The sequence below is a fragment of the Rhineura floridana genome, chromosome 8 (genome assembly GCF_030035675.1).
Source record: "Rhineura floridana isolate rRhiFlo1 chromosome 8, rRhiFlo1.hap2, whole genome shotgun sequence".
In the NCBI taxonomy this organism is placed as follows: domain Eukaryota; kingdom Metazoa; phylum Chordata; class Lepidosauria; order Squamata; family Rhineuridae; genus Rhineura; species Rhineura floridana.
In genome coordinates, this window is record NC_084487.1 from 107,975,713 (window position 1) to 107,999,707 (window position 23,995).

At 41.4% G+C, this 23,995-nt stretch overlaps 1 protein-coding gene across 3 annotated transcripts in view; it reads right to left on the reverse strand.

Annotated features, from left to right (window-relative positions):
* Window positions 1-8,613: 8,613 nt before the first annotated feature.
* ABCD2 (ATP binding cassette subfamily D member 2) overlaps window positions 8,614-23,995 on the reverse strand; it is a 112,659-nt gene continuing 97,277 nt past the window's right edge. For all 3 annotated transcript variants that reach the window (XM_061640329.1, XM_061640330.1, XM_061640328.1), the window contains exons 7-10: window positions 17,902-18,047; window positions 11,235-11,319; window positions 9,502-9,627; window positions 8,614-8,845 (exon numbers count right to left, since the gene is read on the reverse strand). In XM_061640329.1, the coding sequence (XP_061496313.1) occupies window positions 8,635-8,845; window positions 9,502-9,627; window positions 11,235-11,319; window positions 17,902-18,047 (568 nt within the window). In that variant the 3' untranslated portion in view covers window positions 8,614-8,634. The remainder of the gene's footprint in view (window positions 8,846-9,501; window positions 9,628-11,234; window positions 11,320-17,901; window positions 18,048-23,995) is intronic.

A 23,995-nucleotide genomic window follows, 5' to 3' on the forward strand; every position in this document is an offset into this window, starting at 1 on the left:
TACAATCAAGATACAACAAAACTCAAAAGCAACTTTACTTAGAAGAAGAAACAGAGCAGCAAAAAAACAGAAAAAGAAAACCAGAGGTTCCCAAAACTTTTTCTTCTTGGACCACTTGAAAAATTGCTGAGAGTCTTGGCAGACCACTTAATTATTTTTCTGCCTGTTGTAGGAATTGTAATGCACTTGCGCTAGATGCTGTGTGATTTTTACAAATGCTTTACAGACAAATGAAGCTCATGGATCACTGGTGGTCCGCTGACCACAGTTTGGGAACCCCTGGTTAAAATATTAAGAACAGCAGTAATAAAAAAAATATGTGAACCAAAGTTCACCAAAATAATTAACAACTGAAAACCTTCCTAAGAAGGGAGGCCTTCAAACTGATCATCAAGGAAAGGAGGAGGTGGATCTCTCTGGGTTAGGAATCCCAAAGTTTTGGTATATAAGAATATAAGAAGAAGAGCCTGCTGGGACAGGCCAGTGGCCCATCTAGTGCAGCATCTTGTTCACACAGTAGCCAACCAGATGCTCATGGGAAGCCTGGAAGCAGGACCTGAGTGCAAGAGCACTCTCCTGTGGTTTCCAGCAACTGGTATTTGGAAGCATACTGCCTCCAACTATGGAGGCGCAGCATAACCATCGTGGCTAGTAGTCACTGATAGCCTTATCCTCCATGAATTTGTCTAATCTTCTAATAAGGCCCGCTCCCTTAGATTTTATCATGCAGCCCACTGGGCCTTCAGTAAGCTTAAGAAATCAAAGTAATTTTAAAAAATAGATTGAAAACAAAACATGTGTTCAAATATAACACTGAACCACAGTTAATGCTATCTAAAAAAGGGAGGGGAAATTTATGTGGACAGCAGGAGAAAAAAAGAGGAGCCCACAAAGCGCTCCAGAATATGGAGACCAGGCAATGTGACATCTGAACTGGGTCCAATAATGTTTTAAGCTAAAAGCTGGTAGTAGAATTCTTATTATGAAACACTTGCAGCTGGTCCGTCATTCCATTTTAAAATTCGCTTCCTTATCTTAGGTTGCTTCCAGATGGCCTCTTTATTAAGCATTCATCCTGTTTTGTTTGCAGGGAGGTTAGATGGTGTTGGTTATACACTAAGCATTCCTTCTGATTCATTTGTGAGGAGGTAATACAACATCACTTTGAGCAATAGTTATCCCACACTTTCCAGTGCATTTTCACATCACATTCCTTATCACAAGGAGTCCAATTTGGAGGGGGAGGGGGAGAAGCGGATTTTCTGCACAAGAGCACCAACTGTGCAACCTGAATTTGCTGGTATGTGATGGAAACCCACCTGAAAATAGTGAGTCTGGAAGCACTCTTACTTTTCAGTTTGAGAGCTGAGAATTGTTAAGCACTTTGTCTAGGCCAATACAGTAGAGTTGGAATCAAATAATTCACTTGTGCACTTTACACCGAGTAATAAGCTTACCAGGCAGGAGGGAGCATAGGTCAGTGGCAGAACACATGCTTGGCATACAGAAGGTCCCAGGTTCAACCACTGGCATCTCCAGTTGAAAGCATCAGGTAGTAGGTGATATGAAAGACCCTTGCCTGAGACTCTACTAGATAGCTGTTGTCAGTCAAAGTAGACAATACTGAGCTAGATGGACAAACCGTCTGACCTGGTATAAGGCAGTTTCCTATGCACTGTCAATGGGACAACCAACAAACAATGGAAATTTCAATTAGGCAACTGGAATTTTGAAACAGGGTAAAGGAATGCACCCAAAGAATCCACAGAACCCAATTAGAAAATGGCAGATTACTTTAAAGGCTAGATCCTTCTCTCCAAAATGTTCTAATCAGAAATGCAGAACATCAGAAACCCTTTGAAGACCATTTTCTCATTGGTGTATATTGGCTTTCCATGTGAATGGCTGGTGCATTCAAAATGGCCAGTGGTATGAATCACCTACTTCCTTGAAACAGTATGAAGTGGTCTCCACATCAAGTATAGTAAATATTCATCATTATAACAACTATATAGCTATTATAATTGTGACAGGGGCAGGTTACAGCTCTAACAAAGGTGTCAAAGGTGTACTAAAGAACGATAAGGAGATTGCAGAGAAGCTAAATGAATTCTTCGCATCTGTCTTCACAGTGGAAGATATAGGGCAGATCCCTGAACCTGAACCAACATTTGCAGGAAGGGATTCTGAGGAACTAAGACAAATAGTGGTAACGAGAGAGGAAGTTCTAAGCTTAATGGACAATATAAAAACTGACAAATCACCGGGCCCGGATGGCATCCACCCGAGAGTTCTCAAAGAACTCAAAGGTGAAATTGCTGATCTGCTAACTAAAATATGTAACTTGTCCCTCGGGTCCTCCTCCGTGCCTGAGGACTGGAAAGTGGCAAAGGTAACGCCAATCTTCAAAAAGGGATCCAGAGGGGATCCCAGAAATTACAGGCCAGTTAGCTTAACTTCTGTCCCTGGAAAACTGGTAGAAAGTATTATTAAAGCTAGATTAACCGAGCACATAGAAGAACAAGCCTTGCTGAAGCAGAGCCAGCATGGCTTCTGCAAGGGAAAGTCCTGTCTCAGTAACCTATTAGAATTCTTTGAGAGTGTCAACAAGAATATAGATAGAGGTGATCCAGTGGACATAGTGTACTTAGACTTTCAAAAAGCGTTTGACAAGGTACCTCACCAAAGGCTTCTGAGGAAGCTTAGCAGTCATGGAATAAGAGGAGAGGTCCTCTTGTGGATAAGGAATTGGTTAAGAAGCAGAAAGCAGAGAGTAGGAATAAACGGACAGTTCTCCCAATGGAGGGCTGTAGAAAGTGGAGTCCCTCAAGGATCGGTATTGGGACCTGTACTTTTCAACTTGTTCATTAATGACCTAGAATTAGGAGTGAGCAGTGAAGTGGCCAAGTTTGCTGACGACACTAAATTGTTCAGGGTTGTTAAAACAAAAAGGGATTGTGAAGAGCTCCAAAAAGACCTCTCCAAACTGAGTGAATGGGCGGAAAAAATGGCAAATGCAATTCAATATAAACAAGTGTAAAATTATGCATATTGGAGCAAAAAATCTGAATTTCACATATACGCTCATAGGGTCTGAACTGGCGGTGACCGACCAGGAGAGAGACCTCGGGGTTGTAGTGGACAGCACGATGAAAATGTCGACCCAATGTGCGGCAGCTGTGAAAAAGGCAAATTCCATCCTAGCAATAATTAGGAAAGGTATTGAAAATAAAACAGCCGATATCATAATGCCGTTGTATAAATCTATGGTGAGGCCCCATTTGGAATACTGTGTACAGTTCTGGTCGCCTCATCTCAAAAAGGATATTATAGAGTTGGAAAAGGTTCAGAAGAGGGCAACCAGAATGATCAAGGGGATGGAGCGACTCCCTTACGAGGAAAGGTTGCAGCATTTGGGGCTTTTTAGTTTAGAGAAAAGGCGGGTCAGAGGAGACATGATAGAAGTGTATAAAATTATGCATGGCATTGAGAAAGTGGATAGAGAAAAGTTCTTCTCCCTCTCTCATAATACTAGAACTCGTGGACATTCAAAGAAGCTGAATGTTGGAAGATTCAGGACAGACAAAAGGAAGTACTTCTTTACTCAGCGCATAGTTAAACTATGGAATTTGCTCCCACAAGATGCAGTCATGGCCACCAGCTTGGATGGCTTTAAAAGAAGATTAGACAAATTCATGGAGGACAGGGCTATCAATGGCTACTAGCCATGATGGCTGTGCTCTGCCACCCTAGTCAGAGGCAGCATGCTTCTGAAAACCAGTTGCCGGAAGCCTCAGGAGGGGAGAGTGTTCTTGCACTTGGGTCCTGCTTGCGGGCTTTCCCCAGGCACCTGGTTGGCCACTGTGAGAACAGGATGCTGGACTAGATGGGCCACTGGCCTGATCCAGCAGGCTCTTCTTATGTTCTTATGTTCTTAACAGGGTATGTAGGATATAGTTGAAACAGGGATGTAATCATCCAGGGTCACAGGTCATAGACCCCATATATTTTGGGGAGCAGGGTCCCTATATGAAAGGGGGGCATGTTAGCTGCTGAGGTTTCTTACTTGGCTATCAACCTGCTTCCTTGTCCTTTTGTGCTGATTGGAGCCAATCTTCTCAGTAGCTAACACTCTCCTTCCCTTTCATGCTGATTTACTTATTTATTTTATTATTTAACTTATATCCCACCCTTCCTCCCAGCAGGAGCCCAGGGCAGCATCTGATTGGCTCCTAGGGTGAGAAGCAAGCTTCATGGCAAAATGCTTTGGTCTCCCAAATCCTAGTCCCACACTTGCCTTCATTTCAGAATTCTTAAAATCAAAACATTCCTGGCAGTGGTTAGCTCCAATAGAGATTGTGGGGTGGGGTGGGGGTGGGGATCCTAAGCATACATCAGTTTTACTCTGGTTACATAATTCTGTAATTGCAGAAGAGACAGTGAATCCTGGGGATGTGGCTATGGGGTGTGTGTGTGTGATGTGACTATCATGAAGGGACCCTGCACTTCTGACTCTGCCACTATACTATGAATGAAAAGCAACCTTATTTCGGCCATAAACAAACAGAGCACGTACAGATCCACTGAAAAAATCAACCTGTTGAAATCAGGAGTTCACTCTGGGAGAGACATTGTAGCACTCTTGGATTTTTCCCTAGAGAATAACATACATTAGGCAATTGCAAGTATTTAACAAAAGTTGAGCCTTAAAGGTTATCAGATTTGTTTCTACACCCTGAATCTCATAAATAGTCAATAAGCATGGATGGCACTTTTAGGCTGCCTGGTGCCTTTGGCAGTTGAAAAATTGCAGTTAAGTTTCTTTTGACAGTCATAAGAAAACTACTTTTTAATAAAACAGCATAGGAATCTTAGAATATTTAAACACAAGACAGTTACAGTGCTTTTGAAGCTCATGTTAATGTGGGAGAGGGAGCAGAAGAGAGCCAAATTTAAATACAGTCAGTGGAGACTGGAGGCACTGATGTCAGTGGGGTAGTGAATCTGCACTGTGTTTTAGTCCAATCTTTCCAGGAGCTGTCCAAGGAGCTGAAGCTCCAGTGCTCTGTATAACTTCTTGCACCAAGTTGATGTGACTAAAGCACAAATATGCTTAATTTAGCATTCTCTGAATCTACCTCTGAAAATAAACAGTTCCTGAAAAATCCATTAGGTTGGTTTCTGAAATGACTTTGAAGGAACAGCAGCAGGTCATCTGCAAAAAGGTAGCTCAATAAAATGCCCATAGCCAGGAGATGGCCAAAGAAATAGTGCAGATACATTTATCTCACTGATGTAAACAACAAGGGCATGTACAGGACTCTGGATTCCAACATGCAATGTATTTCCAAAAACAATCATTTTGCCACCGTCTCGCTCTCAACGCTCTGGGCCTACTTGACTGGAGGCTTTTGGCTACATCTGGACAAGATTATGTGGCTTTGCCTATACTAGTTAATGAGCCATGGAACTTCTCCTAAGTATTTGTTCATGTGTTGTTGAAGAAATAGAAATTTAAACTATCTGGAAAGGAGATGGATCCATTACAATCCAGCTTACGTCCTTTTAGTGAAGTGTAATGGATGGACCAGGCCTGGGTTCAAATTCTGTCTCAGCCATGAAGCTTTTGTGTATGTGTGTGTGAATGAGAGAGAAGCACCTTAAGCAAATGTTCCAGTCCAATTAATCTTGCAGGGTTGTTGTGAGAATGAATGGGATAAACTCTATGTATAGCACTTTGAGCTCCTTTGAGAAAAAATGGGATAGAGATACAAATTAAAATAGCAGGGATTGAATTCCCTTGGCTTTTTATTGTCACCTCCAGCCCTCTGGTGGAGAAAATGTAGCTACAACATATGTATCTGCTTACTTATATAGGGTAGTTTTATTGATGCAAAGCAGTGTTTATTTTAACTCCATTAAAGATCTTTGTGTTGTAGGTGTTGCACCACTTATTTTGTGCCTCCTTGCTGGTGTTTGTAGCCCCAATTGGCAGCAGTTTTGGTGCCTTTTTGTTTAAATTTGCCTGTTTTCTAATAACAAGTGACATCAAATCAGTGAAAGCAAAACCAGCTAATTCAGAGTAAAAGCATTGTCCTCATTCTGTATTGCCTTCATTTTCCCTCAGTGATGTTCTCATGTGACCAAATTTGATTCACTATGTGAGAACGACATTACTAGGAAGAAGGGAACTTAAAAGAAAATAGCACTAAAGCTGCAGCTTACTGAGATTTAACAAGGAGCTTTGCCTGAATGGGAGAATATAATGACCCAAATGTTCCCCCAACACACCCCTTCTAGGCTTAGCCACTATATTAACAGGGAGAAAAATTCAAAAGATGCAACCTTCTCCATAATGGATTCCTGGATAAAGTATACCTACTTCCCTAACATTAAGTGGCTAAAGGAAAAATCTTTTACTTGAGTGTAAGCCCAACAGGAATAAATGAGGTTTGATTCCAATTTAATGGAATTATGATTAGACTATTAACGTGAGTTATAAAATTTCTTTTGTTTGGGAAGATTGTAACATGGTAGATAGAACTAGTCTCCCCAGAACCTGCCCTGCTCTTCTTTGCTCACCCCATTATTATTTCGTTGGAGCCACCTCCATTTTGCCAACTGGATCCACCTCTGACCATTGTCTCAGGCACTTAAAATACTGTGGACAGTGGCTTTTGGCCACCATCTTTGTTTACAACAATGTCCTCTAGTTCCCTCATGATGTACTAGGCAGATCTAGCCTTCTTAAGATACTACAATAGATCCATAAAAGGGATAAGGACTGAAATCAGTTCATCGGACAGAGATGCATACCTCTCAAAGAGAGGAAATAAAAGTCTTCCTTGTGGCATGTTTGCCATTTATGCAAGTTGTATGTCTTCCTTTTCACTTGTCTGTGCATGGAATGGAAAGGGCTGGGCCGCAACAACAGTTATCTTCTAAGTTGCCTGTCATTTTGTTACTTCCTAGGAAAATATAGCTGCTGACATGCATACATTATCAGTTGGAAATATCATTTTTATACAGATTGTTAAACAAACAATCCCCTTCCATCTGGGTTAGATCCCCCCCCACATGCACCTGCATACTCACCACATCCCTGCCCTTATGTTGCTCCATGCCTGGGTAAGACACCAGGCAAATCATATGCACACGGCAGTTGGGTGGGAGAGCATATTCTACATGCTGGCTTTGAAGCAAGAATCTGTCATGATAATATAACCACACAAGTAACTTTCCAGGAGCAACGTGAGTTTGTCACACTAGGAGCTACTGTAAGGTATAATGACTGATCATACAGTGCATTTTTGTTAACTTTCCAGAATTCAAACCAGTGTTGAGCTAAAATGGAGAAACATGTTTTGTAAACATTCCTACCACTACCATCACCACTGTCCTGCCATGAAACAAGCCCTACTATTTTCAGTGAATGTTTTGTACCTCTTTGCAAAAATAGGGTCAAAGTGTTCCCAAGGCTGTGGGTATTGGGGACAAGAAGGATCCTCCCCTGGTCAAGTCCAGCAAGCTCAGCATCAGCTGGGGCTCCAACATCCCAGTGGGTCCATTCCTGACCACTGCAATGGGCACTTTAAAAAACCCAAAAAGATTGCAGATGGTGGCTTGTGGATGCCACTGATGTTTCCAACAATGTCCTGGAAATTGAGTTGTTCTGGAGCGTTGTGGCTCTTTGTTGCAGGCTGCCACCAAGAAAAGTCTCCCAGGGCCCCCAGAAATGTTAGGGTCACCATTGTAGGAAATGGCTGACACAACAGCACTTTGCTCAGAGCCTGCTCACCCTGGAGACAGTCCTAGAGCCATATGTAGTTGATTAGTTGGGACAGAGTGTGGACAACCATTTGGATGTATATCTGAATGCATATATTGAAATTAATGCAGCATGGATGGATGACATCCACAATGATATGTGCAGCTGGATGCACATCCAAGTGTAGATGTTTGTCAATGAGATCTGCATTTGGATGTATATCTTGAGCACACCTACATCATCATTCTGTTCCAAATAGTCAATTATAAGAATGTACAACTAGAACTAGATTGAGGGAAACATCTTGCCACACAGATTTACTGTGCGCGTTACATCTAGGGAATATACGAAATTATCTTATACTGAATCAGACCATTAGTCCATCTAGCTCAGTACTGAGTGTCTACAATTAATTTGTTCCCTCCCCAACTGGGCAATGGGAGGGCTTTGTCCATCTTCTGCCATGTTGTCACTTGTTCATCTCTGATTTGCTATATGGTGCTGTGCCTGGGGTCACTCAGTGAAAAATAAAGAAGCCCTAAAAACGGCATCAAAGCAGCATCAGAGCAGGCATAAACAGTTGTGGAAGACCACTAAGGTAGAAGGGTTTGCAAGAGGCATTTTGTACCCCTTCCGGAACCTACTTTTCACTTTGAAAAGCAAAACTCACTAAAATTCAGGACAGCACTAGGTTGAACCTCTTTCTTCTTTAACACTAGAAGATTGGTGGCTTTTTGAAGCATTTAGTTTGTGGCCAACTATATTTCCTTACACTCTAAGCTAATCACAGTGCATGCAAACCATAGTGTCTCAGAAATCAAAGTGCATTTATAACTTTAACAAAATTGGAAAAAAACTAAAAACATTTATTCCTCTTTATCCATCGTTTTGAGCACGGAATCTTCTCCTAAGATTTTGCAAAGTTCATTTAGTCTCTGCTGCATTTTTGGCATTCCGGCAAGCTGGGATTCTAGTCTTTGTTTTTCCTCACTGAGGGTTAAGCGGATAGCAGTGTCCAACTGTTCAAAGCGCCAGCCTCCTTCCCCATCAAACTGTAGCAAGTGTGTGTGGTACTTCCTGCATGACAAGAAGAGCAACACTGAGGAATTTAGTGACAGGATTTGGAACTTTCACATGAATGCTGTGATGAGCGGGCAGACTCTCGGTAAGATGTCAGAAACAACAGGTTCCTTAAAGTCTGGCATCTGCAAGAATTACAACTTTTAAAAACAAATGGTACATCCATGGAGGTAAATATTGCGGAGGCAATCAGCTGGCTCCATCCTTCAATCCTCCCATATCACCTCTTCCCCCACCCCCACCCCCACTGTGGAGAAATCAAATGATGTACAAATCAACTGGTATACAAAAAGGGAGGGAATCAATGCTAAAGGCTTTTCTAATATATTGAGGCAAAATAGATATATCAGAAATGGGAGACCTTTTGGAGCATTTACTTCCACGTGATCATGACTGCATGAAGGGGAAGAGTGAAGCTGGCTCCACTGGCCACATTCCTAGCCATCCACATGTTGTGGGGGGAGGAACATCTTTGAAGGAATGCCTTGTGCTGTAAAAGGGAGTCTGCTGTAAGGCTCTCCCTGTCATTGGGAACCCCACACATTACAATCATGAGGTGAATGTTCGAAAAGGGCGATTAACTTAACAATACCTGGTGGAACCTATGCCCATTATCTGGCTGCAAAAAAAGGTGGTGCTGCTTAAGAACTCACCAAAGAGATGGTCTGTGCGTTATTGAAAGCAGGGATATGCCAGCTCCCTTTGCAGCTTGGAATATCTTTCCTTCAACATCAATGCTAACAGCACTCGTGCATTCATCCAGCAATGCATATTTGGGCCTTGTAACGTAGGAAAACAAATGGTTATTCATTTACTTTTTGGAGCAACAAGTGGTATGATTTAGGGAAGCCTAACAAGGATGCTCATTTTCATGCATACTGTATTGTATTCATATGTGAGTTGGTTCCTCCACATGTGCACTCAAGTGTTGGCTTCAAAGTGATGCAATTCATAGGCTTTTGTGAGGTAGGTTGCCCAGATAGCTTTCCAAGCTAAACAAAAAGTCATATTATATACCATTATGTTAGACGTTTAAGAACATTCAAGCTGTGAATATCCATAAGAACATTTTGCCATTTGAAGTTGAAATAGACTTAATTGCTGTGAAATGCAAATGTGATTGTTTCCTCTCATGACCACCATGAGCAAAGCAAATGAGCATCCCTCAAAATGGTTGCAACTATCTACTTCCAGAAAGGTGAAATTAATCTTCCAAAGTGCCACCATAGTGACTATATGAAGTATGGAGAGAGAGCGAGACTCCTTTTAGGTATTTTTCCTGATGTCTCAGGTGACACAGGGAGCAGTTGGTGCGGTGTTCATCCAAATGATGTCCCTCATTAGGGTGCTACTTCTGTGTTTTTTTCTGGGAATGTTACTACCTCAATGAAGCACTATGTTCCTCACAGTATGTTTGGTGGCATTTGGATGGACTGTCCCTTAACATCAAAGCAAGCTGGGCTACCTGCCACAAGTACATTTACTTAAACGCAGCTTCTGGCCATGTACCGCTTGATAAGACAAGTTGCTGGACCTACTCTTAAGTAATTTAAAAAAAAAATGTTTTCCCCCCCAAAATGACTAGATCCTTCTTTGCACATACATACTTTAAATGCACAAAAAGCAACACAGGAACAACTAAGGGGGTCTGGTGCAGCACATGGACAATGCCTACTTTACTGAGTTTCTAGCATGCTTTCTATATTCTTATCCACATTTCTGTGACTTGCTGGGTGCTAACAGACCTTCCTTTATAGATATTCACACACATGATTTATGAGGCTCTCAGACAGGGTGGACAATCATTCAAATTTACAGAGGACAGTCTTTGAGCAGCTGTCTGCTATATGTCCAATATAATGACAAATAACCATTAGAAAAGAAATCAGGGACCTTAAAGATGCCCATCAATAGTTAACACCTGGACAGCTGATTGAACATGTACATGGGTCATCTGGCCAAACTCTTTCCCCTATGGTAAGTTGTACTATATTTTTTAAATTATAGTAATTATTCCTAAATTAGCACCTACACATATAAATTAGCATACACAAATTTTATGCAAAACTGTATCTTTTTTTGTGGGTCCTCTTTTTGGGCAATGCATTTTCTTTTGTTTGGCAACACCAACTGGTCACTGTATACCTTATCCTCCCCATATTTCTCAGTAAGCCCTGCTGTTCAGTGTGTTTATCCAGCTGTTGGCCCATTGGACTTCATACCTACCACCCTCCCAACTGGATTCCATGCCGGCTGACTGCTGACTCTTCCTCATCCCCTGTAGCTTCATGCACCTTATTCTGCCTTTAACTCCCTCAGTGGTACCAATACTTTCTTACTATGTCCATCCTATCTATGCTTGAAAAACAAAAAGGGTCAGACTTGCTTATGGTAAAACATCCGAGCCATGCCCATCCTCTGCTTTTCTCCTCCGGATAGGACATCTTTCCAGTCTGTAACAGCATCCCACCCTTCAAAGAGACATCAGAGAAGAAAATGTGTTATTCTGTCTCTTTTGCTTTTTCAAATCTTTCTTTTTTTAAATCTTTTCTCCATTTTGCCTTTATAAGGTCAGCTTAGAGTGCAATCCTAACATGCCTGCTCAGAAGTAAATCCTGTTGAGTTCAATTGGGCTTACTTGCAGGTAACAAAATAGGATTGCAGCCTTAAATAACCAATGTGCATTTTTGTATCAAACTATATCAGAACTGTATTTCTGGTATTTTTATAATTTTTGGGTTTTTTAAAAATTGTTATAACAAATATATTTTAAAATGAGTAATACCTGTGATTACGAAGGGTTAGCACTATGCAGCTATAGTGATATAAAATGATATCATATTCCAGTCTTCAAAGGTCATTATTTAGGCACTAACCATACAGAAAAGGGACATAGGGATACCCCAAGGTTTGCAAAAGTACAAAAAAATGGGGGGTGGAGAACCCACTAAGAGGAAGGGAACCCCAAACCAGTCTGATGAGGACAGATCTCGTTCAGTGGCTCTGGAATGCTAACTAACAGGGGTAGGAGAATGGAGAGTCCAGACTCCTAAACAGGGACTACTCTGCACTGCAATAGTTTGTTCCAGGTCCTGCTTGCACAGCTAATATGACATGTTTCAGACAAATGCCCAGCAATACAATGCAACGTAACATAGGATACAACTTTATACCCTGAATTATTTCATATATATAAATGTATTTTTCTCTCTCACGCAGCCATATTATTTCACATTTTCTCTTTACTGAGACCCTGTAACATACAGGGCAGAGATGGGAAGACTTCAGGTTTACAGGCCCTAATTAGTTTACTCGAACATCTGCAAAAAAGACAGCCACTAGGACAGCACAATTTGCAGGCAAACAAGGGAGTGGGGGGAGAATTCTAGATGCTAGAAATATAGTTTATTATAAGCCCAATACATTTTTGAAAATTCCTTCTTCATGACTGTATTTTTAGAAACTATTATTATTATTATTATTATTATTATTATTTCTATCCCGCCTTTTGGCCAAAGAGCCCTCAAGGCGGCTTACAAAAAATAAACACAAATATAGAAATACATATCAACAAAAACAGTACAATTTACAAAACTTAAATAACAAGGTAATAACATTATTAAAAAGCAACAATAACAACTTTCAGTGAAAATACAATAACAAATCACACTTTCCTAATAAATTCCTAACAATTAGACAATGTCTACTAGTTCTTACATCGATATGTTGACATCAAAACAGAATACCACGGAGGTGTCCTGCTGGTACTGCATCTGCCAGTCCTAATACAGGAAAAGGAGCAGGAGCAGTCCAGCTTTTTGCCAACATAGACGATATCTGTGGCAAGCAGTACTTCAACTTGATCACGGGGATGAAGTGGTCCACGCTCTGGCTCTCATAGGTCATTGCAAAGGTGGAAATGACGGGCTTGGAAAGAAAGGAGAGGAAAGAAGTAGAAGCCTGCTCGGTGTGGGTGGGTTTGCCCGCGGGAGAGATGGAAACGACGGGCTCTGAGAGGAAAGGAGAGGAAAGGGATGGAGGCCTGCTCGGCGTAGATGGATCTGCCCGTGGGGGAGGCCCTGGCGCCAGAGCTCATATCATCGGAGAGTTGGTACGGGTCTGCCATCATGGCTGGGTTGGACAACAAGAGGCCCAGTGCAGAGGGCGGCAGCAAAAAAAAAGACACGGTGGTGAAGACGGGCAGGCGGCACTTGGTGGCTCTGGGGCTTGCAAAGGTGAAGGTGGCACAGCTGCCCCTCCACCAAACTGGATATCAAAAATCCCAGCAGGGAGTGCAGCGGCAAGGAAGATGCAGTGGTGGAGATGAGCGGGCGGCATTCGATAGCTCTGGAGCTTTTAGAAAATACAGGTGGTACAACTGCACCTCTGCTGGTAACTCTGCCGGTAACTCTGTTCAGCACAGGTCCCGAGTGGTGAAGGTGTTCAAAATAAAGCACCAACAGCTTGCCTGCTGCTCTCTCTCCGCTGTCTTCTTGCAACCTTGCAGGAACCTCGCAGAAACCCGTGCAAGATGGGCTTGCATGGGGCTGACCGTCATTTCTTGTGACAAACATCTGTCAATGTTCTCCTGGTAGACGTGATTGTTACTGAACCTAAGGGCACTTTTAATTTCGTTAGAGCAACTTCTTGGCAAGTAAGTTCTTGTGTCAATATCTGATTTTATCTGCACACTGGTCTCCTTCTGACATCCTATTTTTTTATTTTTTTATTTTTTTATTTATTATTTGATTTATATCCCGCCCTTTCTCCCAGCAGGAGCCCAAAGCACACTGCAGTAACTCCTGCTACTGGACAGAAGTTATATGACTATACCTTGGATATCAAAGCTTTTTCTTAAAATATGCCCTTGAGGAAGGAATTTTCCAAAACACACTGGGCCTATAGTCATTTCTGTTGCTAGCCCCAGGAGTTCTTTCCCCCATTTTTGTTTTTGCCTTCCAACTCTTGCAGACACAGGTAAAAAGTAGTGGCTCAGGGGCAAACGACCTACTTCACCCCTTGAGCCATGCACTGGAACAACTTGCATCTCCAGCAGGAGTGGGGAACCTTTTTCAGCACATTCCCTCATGGGCACCCCTTCGGAGGCTGCATGCCACTGATAGGCGGTGCCATTGGCAAAAGTGGGTAGAGCACTGAACGTGATTCTTAACCTTTGTACAATAGGCCACACAATAGTCAGACATACATAAAAAGGAGGTAGACATTCGTCCGGGAAGGCTGAGATGGATACCCAAATTAGAGAATGAATTAAATGTATGGTTAAATTCTCCAGCTATTTTAATGATAAGAGAATCCATCACTACAATATCTTATCCTGACGACCCATCACCCTACTTTCAAGAACTAATAGCTTCCTTCCAAAAATCCTTTTTAACAACTTCTAACTGTAATAGGAAAAATCTTCAAAAAAAATCAAAATCATGGTTCGACCAAGAATGTCGTGACAATAAAAAACAATTAGTGTTAACTTATAAAACTTATAAAGTAAATAGATCACCTGAACATTTATTAACCTACTGTATGGCAAGGAAACAATATAAGAATTTGCTTAAAAATAAAAAGAAAACAGAATTGAATAAATCCTGGCTACGCCTACTACATGCCTCCAAGTTAAAAAATTCTACCTTATTCTGGAGACTTGTCTCGTATAACTGGCCAAAACCCTTATCCAACTTAGATTGCCATATCCCCCCAGCTGTCTGGGAGAATTATTTTACCAGATTATACCAAAAGAACACTGATAGTGGTGCTGTAATACATTTCTCGGAAGATGAAATTCCTGAATGGGCCCCTGTTACTATACCGGAGGTCCTCGAATTAATCGCCAAACTTAAGCTGAGGAAAGCTCCCGGTAGTGATAATATCCCAGCGGAAGTGTTCAAATTAAACCCAGAATGGTGGGCCCCTTTATTAGCTGCTCTGTTTTCTTATATTAACCGCTCAATGAAAATCCCTAAAGAGTGGGGCCTTGCAATAATTATCCCGATATATAAAAAAGGTACTCATACCGATCCAGCCAATTACAGACCGATAAGTCTTTTGAATATAATTAGCAAACTTTACGCGACCCTTTTGTATGGAAAATTGAATGCATGGGTAGAGCAAAAGAACCTATTGGCCCAGGAACAAGCAGGCTTTAGGCCTGGACGTTCAACCATTGATCAGGCCTTAATTCTTCACCATTTAATATCTAAATATTCGACTAAGCCTGATACCATGATGTACACAGCTTTTATTGACCTTAGATCAGCGTTTGATTCCATCTCTCGTGAAAGACTCTGGGAGAAATTAAGTGCCCTGGACATTGATAAAAGACTGCTTCTATTGATTCGAGGACTATACTTGGACACATCCCTACGGGTTAGATGCAATAACAAGGGCCATTTATCTAACCCTATTCCTACGTTTAAAGGGGTTAAGCAGGGATGTGTTTTAGCCCCTTTACTATTTAACCTATATATTAATAGTATAGTAGATTCCTTGCCCACTATCTCTGCTCATGCACCGATACTGGCTGGCAGTCCCAGGTCCATACTTTTATACGCTGACGATATAGTTCTGTTGGCAAGATCTGTGGTTGGCCTTAGAAGACTCTTAACAGCTTTGACTACATTTTGCTCAAACGAATTGCTGACAATTAACTACGAGAAAACTAAGGTTTTAATATTTACCAAAAAAAGACTGAAACATCGTTGGCAAATTAAGGGTCACTCAATTGAACAAATAAATACTGTCATGTATCTAGGCTTAACATTCCAATCTACTAGATCATGGCAAATGCAGATCAAGGCAACGATCTCGAATGCTAAAAAAACGCTGAAAGCCCTGTTATCATATTTTTTCAATAAAGGGGGACAGCTTATTATTCCAGCGATTAAAGTATTCACTGCTAAAGTAATTTCTCAACTACTCTATGGAATACAAGTCACCACCCATGAGAACTTTTCTGCTTTGGAATCGTTACAAAATTCTTTTTTGAGGACTATATTTGCGGTCCCTAAGTGTATTCCTAGCTTTATTCTTAGACTCGAGGCTGGATTACCAACTATAGAATCTAAGATCTGGACTTTGAGAATTTCCACTTGGCTGAAATTGAAATTTGATCCCACTGGGCTTTCTCCCCAAATTCTTCAAGATAATTTTCAATCTCCTTGGGAGAAGTTGATAATAGATAAAATTCAGAATCTGGGCTTTTCTATCCCTGCGATCCAAGAAATGGGCTATTTAAAAGCCAAGATGAATATCTCACAAAGAATTAAAGATATTGATTACCAACACCACCTAATGCAAGTCAGGAAACAGAGACATAATCCAAGTTTTTTATCCCCAATGCCATATTTGTCCAATCTCACCATTCCCAGTCACCGCAGAGCATTTTCCCTCGCAAGAATGAATATACTGCCATCAATGCTCCTTGATGGCAGATATAATAAAATCCCATGTTGTGACAGGAAATGTCCCTGCGGTGAGGACGAGGTAGAAACTATTGCCCATGTCCTACTACGTTGCTCTTACTACCATGATTCCAGAAATCAAATAATTAAACCTATCCTAGACCTTATACCTGGTAGAAGTGAGGATAAGTGTTTGGAATATCTACTTGGAGATCATCAACAATTTATTACAGAGAAAGTTGCTAAATTTTGTGTAATTGCAATTTTATCTAGGAGGATCCGGGTAAATGACTCTCGAAATTAAGTTCTCTTTGGCTCTCCTTGTTTACTTTTAAATTCTCGGGATGAGTTTTAGCAATTTTAATTAATATGCTTTATTCTATATTAATATTATGATTTGTATTCTTATAATATTTAGCCTTATATTATAACAAATAATAATGAATAATGAATGAATAATGAATATTTTATTTAGATCTGGAAACTAATTCCTGATTAGTGTTTTAAATTTGAATGTCCCTATCTTAATAATTGTTTTATGATGTTTGTTTTACTTTTATATTGGTCTTTGGCCGTAATAAAACTTGATTCTGAGTCAGACATACAGACACATCTACTTCTCCATTCAGGTATCATCAGAGTTCTAAGACACATCCTAGCCAGGCAAAAGCATTTGAGGACAATGTGGAGCAGGACCAGTGAGGGGGGCATGGTTTGGGAATGGGTGTAGCCTGGTGAGAGTCAGGAGGGCCAGATAGAGAGGCCCAGAAGCCACATTTGGCCCCCAGAGCAGAGGGTTCCCATCCCTGGTTTACAAGTACAAATCTACATCTGAGTTATGACAGAAAAGATTCTGGCATTATTTTCAGCAACAGAGCCACTCTTTCCTTGCACACACAAAAGCCAGTTCTGGTTTCCCTCTCCCGCTTCATTCTAGTAGCCTGGTGTCATGACTCCAGAGTCCAGCAGCAGTCAAGACCAGAAGCTGCAGACTTTCCAGTTAAGGAGCCAGGCCAGTTGCAGGGCTCTAGGCCTGCTGCTGGTGATCAGGAAATAACTGAGGCTGAGGAATATGAGCCCCCAGAAGAACCTCCTGTATCTTTAGGGCCAGAGCCTTGACCATCACGGGTACCTTGCCTGGAGCCTGAGGAACCAAATGTCTCCTCCAGGACCTCATCAGTCCAGCATCGCACCAGGCTAGGGAACAAAGGAGGAGTGCCTATATTCAGATCAGAGGGTTGGCCATTTAAGAGTCTAGGGTTAGTCACAAGGGGAAAGAGCCTGAGGAAGGTAGTTTGAGAGCAGGAGCTTAAAAAGGCTCAGTCTGCTCTCAATCTTCATTGCAGCAAGTTGCTTACTTGGAGCTTCCTGTGGTCCTGCACCTTCTGCCCTGCCATCTTCTCTGTGAGATGTGGCAACAGACCAGAACATGACACATAATTCAGAAAAACAACTTCTTGTTTTTGTTAAATAATTGTAAAATTAGAAACCCTTCCAGACTGAAGGCAAATCAGCCTGAATTTTACCAAGAGATCCCTATCTACCTTCCACCTTCTCTCGGTGTGGAGGATGTGTCAGACATGTTTTTGGCTGGCCGTTCATTTGCCAGACTTTGAATAGGAGACCTAAAAGATTTACCTCCTTCTCTTTGAACTATGTGATTCAAGTGAACTATCTGCAGTATACGCTCAAGATCCTGGTCTTGGTACCCTTTTTCATGCATGTCATCCACAGAGTCAGGATAGATGACTTGATCCCGCAGTGTTCCAATGGACATGTAAGGCCTGTAAAACAGCAGAAAGAAAATTAGCCATATCATGTGGAGTCACATCCCAACCCTGCTATTTAGGGTTCTTTGAACAGTGCATAATACTTTAAATGCTGTGTTTCTAAATACTGTAATTATTTGAGGATGACTGTTTTCCTAAACTTACTCTAGGGAACAATGCATTGTTTACAGAATAACTGATTAGACTGTAGCAACATGGATAACTCTGGCTCAAGAATAGTGTACCTGGTAAAGAAGAATACATGTTATCTCTTGCACAAAGTTCACCTTGCCTGAGTGCATAAAACAGTATATTAAATTAGGAATGGTTTTTTTCTTTTCAATCTCTAGTAGATACACAGTGGAACTCTCATTTGCTGAACATCAGTTATTCAAAAGTTGTGATTTTTTCCAAATTCACATTGCCCACACCCCCATTTTCCCAGAAGACTGATCATTGGTACATATTTACAAGAGTTCACAAGGCTTGAGCAGGAAACCTTCAGCTCTGTGTTGCCCTCTATGGAAAGTCACCAGACTGAAGTTGCAAGCATCTTTCTGGGCAGTATTTGTTCTCAGGTGCTAGACTGGTCCTGCCCACCCAGGCTGACCACTGGGTCCTCCTAAACAGGAAGGGCTATGAAAGGCTTCCTGTTTGGGCTAGGACTTTGCCTTGGCAACAGCAGCCTACCTGGTTCTGGTGAGGGTACGGTCTGAAGGCACATGAGGCCACCACCTTGCTGAATATAAGCAGGATTGGGTCTAGTCAGTGTCTGGATAGGAGGCCCACTGGGAACATGTATGCTGCCTTGGGCTCCTCGATGAAAGAAAGGTAGAGTATAAATGTAATAAAAGAAAAATAAAAGTATATCCTGGGATTACTATTTAGCTTTCTTTCCTGGCTTTGTTCCTCAGCATTGATTTCTGAGTTCTCAGCCCTGACCTCTGTGCACAAGTTCTGGTTTCCAGCTTCACTGACAGGTGCCCACGGCTCAGTCCTGTCAATGTTGGATGTCCTCTTTCACATTCAGATAATGAAAGAGACTGAAAAATGGATAGCCTACCTGACCCTAAAACTTTCTATGCCAGAAGTAGGTTTTTCACATGGGATACACTAACCAACCTACTCTCACATCATAATGCAGGGAATCTGCTACAAATATTTAGGAGTACATGAGCACTAGGTGTATGATTCACTATCTTCATTCATTCTCTGCATATGGAGCATAGCTGGATGCCTACAAAGAAATACCTTTGTTTATGGGTTTATGGGTGCTGACTATATCCTTTTCTCCACTACAAAAACAATTGCCAGGAGATTCTCCTAAATAAACACAGGGGCAGCCTAGCTTGTGGTTATATTTTTGAATGAAAGGGGTAATTGCTTTTGTGCTGATATCTGAGAGGTTGAGGTTTAACCTTGTGAGAATCTTTGATTTAGAGTTCCCAATATTTGCTTGTTTCCATTTGAAAAATTACTCTCCTTATATCGAAATACATTTTCACTGGATCAGATGCAATACTTACATGAACGGATGAACATGTCCAACATTAAACATAAGATCAAGGCATGTATTTTAGATTATCAAAGACATATCAGGATAGCGCCAAAGCACCAGTGAATACTTGCTTGGCATTACATGAGTGCTACACAGAAGTGAGAGAGCAAATATTATAAGCCATTTGGACAGAGGACCCTGATTTATGTGTATGAATCCCCCAAATCTCTGTTTTATTCACTTTTATATTCTTACACATGGTTTTACGTGGTTTTATTAGTTTTAGGTTGTGTTTTTGTTTTAATAGATATTGTTTTTATATTGTGCATAGTGTATACCATTTAGAAATTTTTAAAATATTGAGCACTTTAGAACTACTTTTAATTAAATAAATAATGAAATATACTATCAAGATAAAGTTACAGCTGTTGGAGAGGGATTCAAAAAAATTAAGGATGTGGTAAGAAAGAGTAAGATAGAATGGAGATCTGCTGTAGCTTAGAAGATGTCTTCATTTGTACTGGGCATTTAAAAAGAAAATTGTATTCACTGAATACTGATACTCCATGTTCTAAAAATACTTCCTTCTCTGTGTTACGTGGACACGTTACCTTTGTCACATGTGACATAGCAAGTGACATTGACAACACACTGTGGAAATTAGAGGCAGCATGTGGAATGCAAAATGTTATAATTTCAGTTGTTCAGCTTAGTTTAGTTACGCTAGAGTACTGGTTACAATGCCCAGTGACTGTCTATTAATGTGATGTTAATGATGTCAACATGTCCTTTAAAAAATGCTAATGCTTGCTTACACTGAACAGTAAAAAATAGGTTTTCCCATATCAGAAGGGTGTAATAATACCACAATTTATTATTGATAATCTTACACTGAAAACATCAGCTCTCACCCACCCATGAAGGTGTATGTGCGAGACCTGAGGAGTAATCAGATGCACAACAGCAGTTTTGCTTTATTTCTTTTTTGCCACAGCAATTGTCGAAGAAACAAGCCTATTTCACCGCAGTGGGAAAGGCTGCAGTACAAACAGAAAGTAAACCTCTGACTGTGGAGGAGATCCTCTCCAGTTCCCACATGTAGTGAGCTCCTGGTGAATTCACAGTTCCTCATGTACCATGTGGAGGAAGAGGGGGAGGAGAGGGCCAAGACATGTGGAGTTCAGTGTGGCGTGCTCCTGCTGCTGCACCCTGCCAAGCTCTTCACACCTTGGCCTTTCCGGTCAGCAGCAATGACCTGCTGTGTTCTTTGGAAGAGCAACAGAGCCCCACCTCACCACCTCCCAGCTGCTACTGACAGTATGCAATTTCGCTTGCACATTATTTCTAGAATGTATGGGCCTTCAACATGCATAACATTGTGTACTTTATTTTCCCGTTGTAAAGTCCTAGCTTTTTGAAACACCTAGCAAGTTATTTGAATCCACTGTCTACTTATACTTTTCTCCTTATTAGAATCTCTATAGCAATGATGAATGTCTACAGCAGTGTGAACTGAATCTAACTGAACAGGACAACAGACAGTGTGGCCTGGTAAAGTGCCACCCTTGGACCGGGAAAATGTGGGTTTCAAGCAGAATTCACCTATGGACTCACTAGTTTAATGAGATCCTTTTTAAAAGTGGCATTCCTTACCTTCTTAATATCTCCTTATAAACTAGAACAGCCTCTCCCAACCTTTGGGTCCCCAGATGTTGTTGAGACTACAACTCCCATCAGCCCCAATCAGCATGGCCAGTAGTCAGGAATGATGGGAATTGTAGTCCAGCCACAACTGAGGACCCAAAGGCTGGGAAAGGCTGAACTAGAAATAATTATGGCCAGTCATGATGATATAATGTGGATTATAAAGCACTTTGCATTTAAAAAGTGCTACATAAATTATGTATAAATAGGGGACTGGATTTGAACAGTTTTTTTAAAACACTGACTCAGAACTGGGACAAACAACTGGGCAATGTCAGCTACTGTTGGTGGCCATTTCAAAAGGCCTCTGTATTGATTTACTTCTGCTGCTTCTGCGGGGCACTCCCACAGAGCTTAGAAATAAGGTCAATATGGGGATTGGGCTAATATAAGAGCCTTTCAAAAACTCTGTCTCACAGCTGTAAAAATAATGTTTCAATTAACATTTACTGGAATCCATGAGGCTTATTGGATAAATAATGATCACAGCATTAGAACACAACAGAAGGTTTTTACAGAATAGAACGAAGCACTAAGGGCATATCTACACCACAGACCTCAGTGTAAATAGTTATGCCCCATCCCTTGGGAACTTTGGAAACTGCAGCTCTGTAAGGACAGGGCCTAGGTGTCTTTAACCAAGAATTGGCATCTTTACCAGATTACAATTCTGATGAAACTCCGTAAGTTAGCACTGTGGATGTACCCTACAGGACGTTAAGTTCCATTATATGTGTTTGGCTATTTTGTTGAGGCACTACTAAAAATATACTCATCTGGTGGATATATTTGAAAAAGTATGTCCTCTCTCAAGGATTCTCCCACCCCAATGAAATAAGTTCAAGGGTGTTTTAGGGCAAGCTGCAGTTTCCACAACTCTCTCAAGATATAAATAATTGATTTGAGCCTAAAATAACCAACAGTAAGCTTTCCTCTCCAGTATCCAGGAGTCTGTTAAATATTTCAAGGAGCTCAATTACCAAGCCTGAGCATAATGAGCTTACACCCGCTAACACAGCATCGAGCTTCCCCAGCAGGGTGCATAATTAGAAGCTGCCGTCACAGGCAAAAATATTGCACAATAAACTCCAAGCTGCAGAAAGTGCACAAATCCTTGATCTGGAAAGGAAGCAGTGAATAAACAATAAGCCAGGTTAAGCAGCATGGCTCAGTTTCATGAAAATTCTTTTGGCTCTCTCACAGCAAAAGAGCCCAAGAGCACAATCCAAAAATTGCCTGCATCAGGGATTCAAGCCCCACTGGGGAGACACAGCGGGAACATACTGCCAATCACTGTAAGAGTCAGCACTGTGGAATCTCAAACAGCTGTTGGGACACTTCCTGCCCTTCATGACGCTTTCTACATAAGGCTCAGATGCCAAATGAAGGAACCATAGAGTTAAGAAAAAGACCGGAACAACACACAGTCTGAACATCTGATACTAAAGTGAAATAACAGGAGCACTTACACATGCATCTCTGCATGGCACTAGCAATTAAAAGTGGCAGTCAAATTCACTGTAACACTAGGAGTTTCAAGCCCTCTGGATCAGAACAAAGGCCCACCTTGTCCAGCATCCTGCTCTTACAGTGGCCAACCAGATGCCGATGGAACTGCAGCCAAGACCTGAGTCTGCAACAGCACTCTCCCCACTTCTAGCAACTGACATACAGAAGAATGCCACCTCTGATAGTGCAGGTACCTGCCCAGGAACTGGCAGACATTGATAGCCTTATCCTCCATGAATTTGTCTAAAACCCTTTTAAAACCATCCAGGTTGGTGACCATTACTATGTGGTAGCAGATTCTAGAGTTTATCTATGTGCTGGGTGAAGAAGTACTTCATTTTGTCTTCACTGAGTCTCTTAACATTAAGCTTAACTGGATGGCCCCAAGTTCTAGTATTATGAAAGAGGGTGAAAAAACATGTCTCTATTCACTTCTTCCACGGCATGCATAATTTTATATACCTCTATCATGTCTTCCCTTGCTTGTTTGGTAACCTTTCCTCACAGGGAAGTTTCTTCAGCCCCTTGATTATTGTGGTTGTTCCTTTTGGAACCTTTTCCTGCTCTGCCTTTTTTAAGGTGAAGCAATTAGAACTGGAGCCAGTATTCCAAGTGTAGTCACAAGAAAGATTTGTATAAATTTGTATAACAACATTATGATATTGGCAGTTTTATTTTCAATCCCTCTCCCTAACATGCCATTCACCTTTCAGCTGCCATACCCTGGGTCGACACTTTCACTGATGACCCCATTTTCACTACAACACCATGGCCTCTTTCCTGGCTGGTTACTGCCGCCAATGCAGATCTCATTAGTGTATGCGTGGTTAGGACTCCCCCCCTCCCAATGTGCAACACATTACACTTACTACGCGGAACTGCATTTGCCATTTCAATGCCCATTCACCTAGGGTGGAGATCTCTTTACAGTCCCTGAACAATTTGGTATTGTCAGGAAACTTGGCTGCCACACAACTTATTCCTAACTACAGGTCATTTATGAAAAAAGTTAAATAAGCACAGATCCAAATATCAATCCTTGTGGGACCCCATTTCTTAAATCCCTCAATTGTGAGAACTGTCTGTTTCTTCCTACTATCTGCTTCCTGTCCTTTGATTGGTTATTAACCCATAAGAGGATTTATCCATACAAGTGTGGCTACATTGGGACTGGATACCTTAGGAACATGAGAAGCTGCCTTATCCTGAGTCAGACCATTGGTCCATCTAGCTCAGTATTGTCTCCACTGAG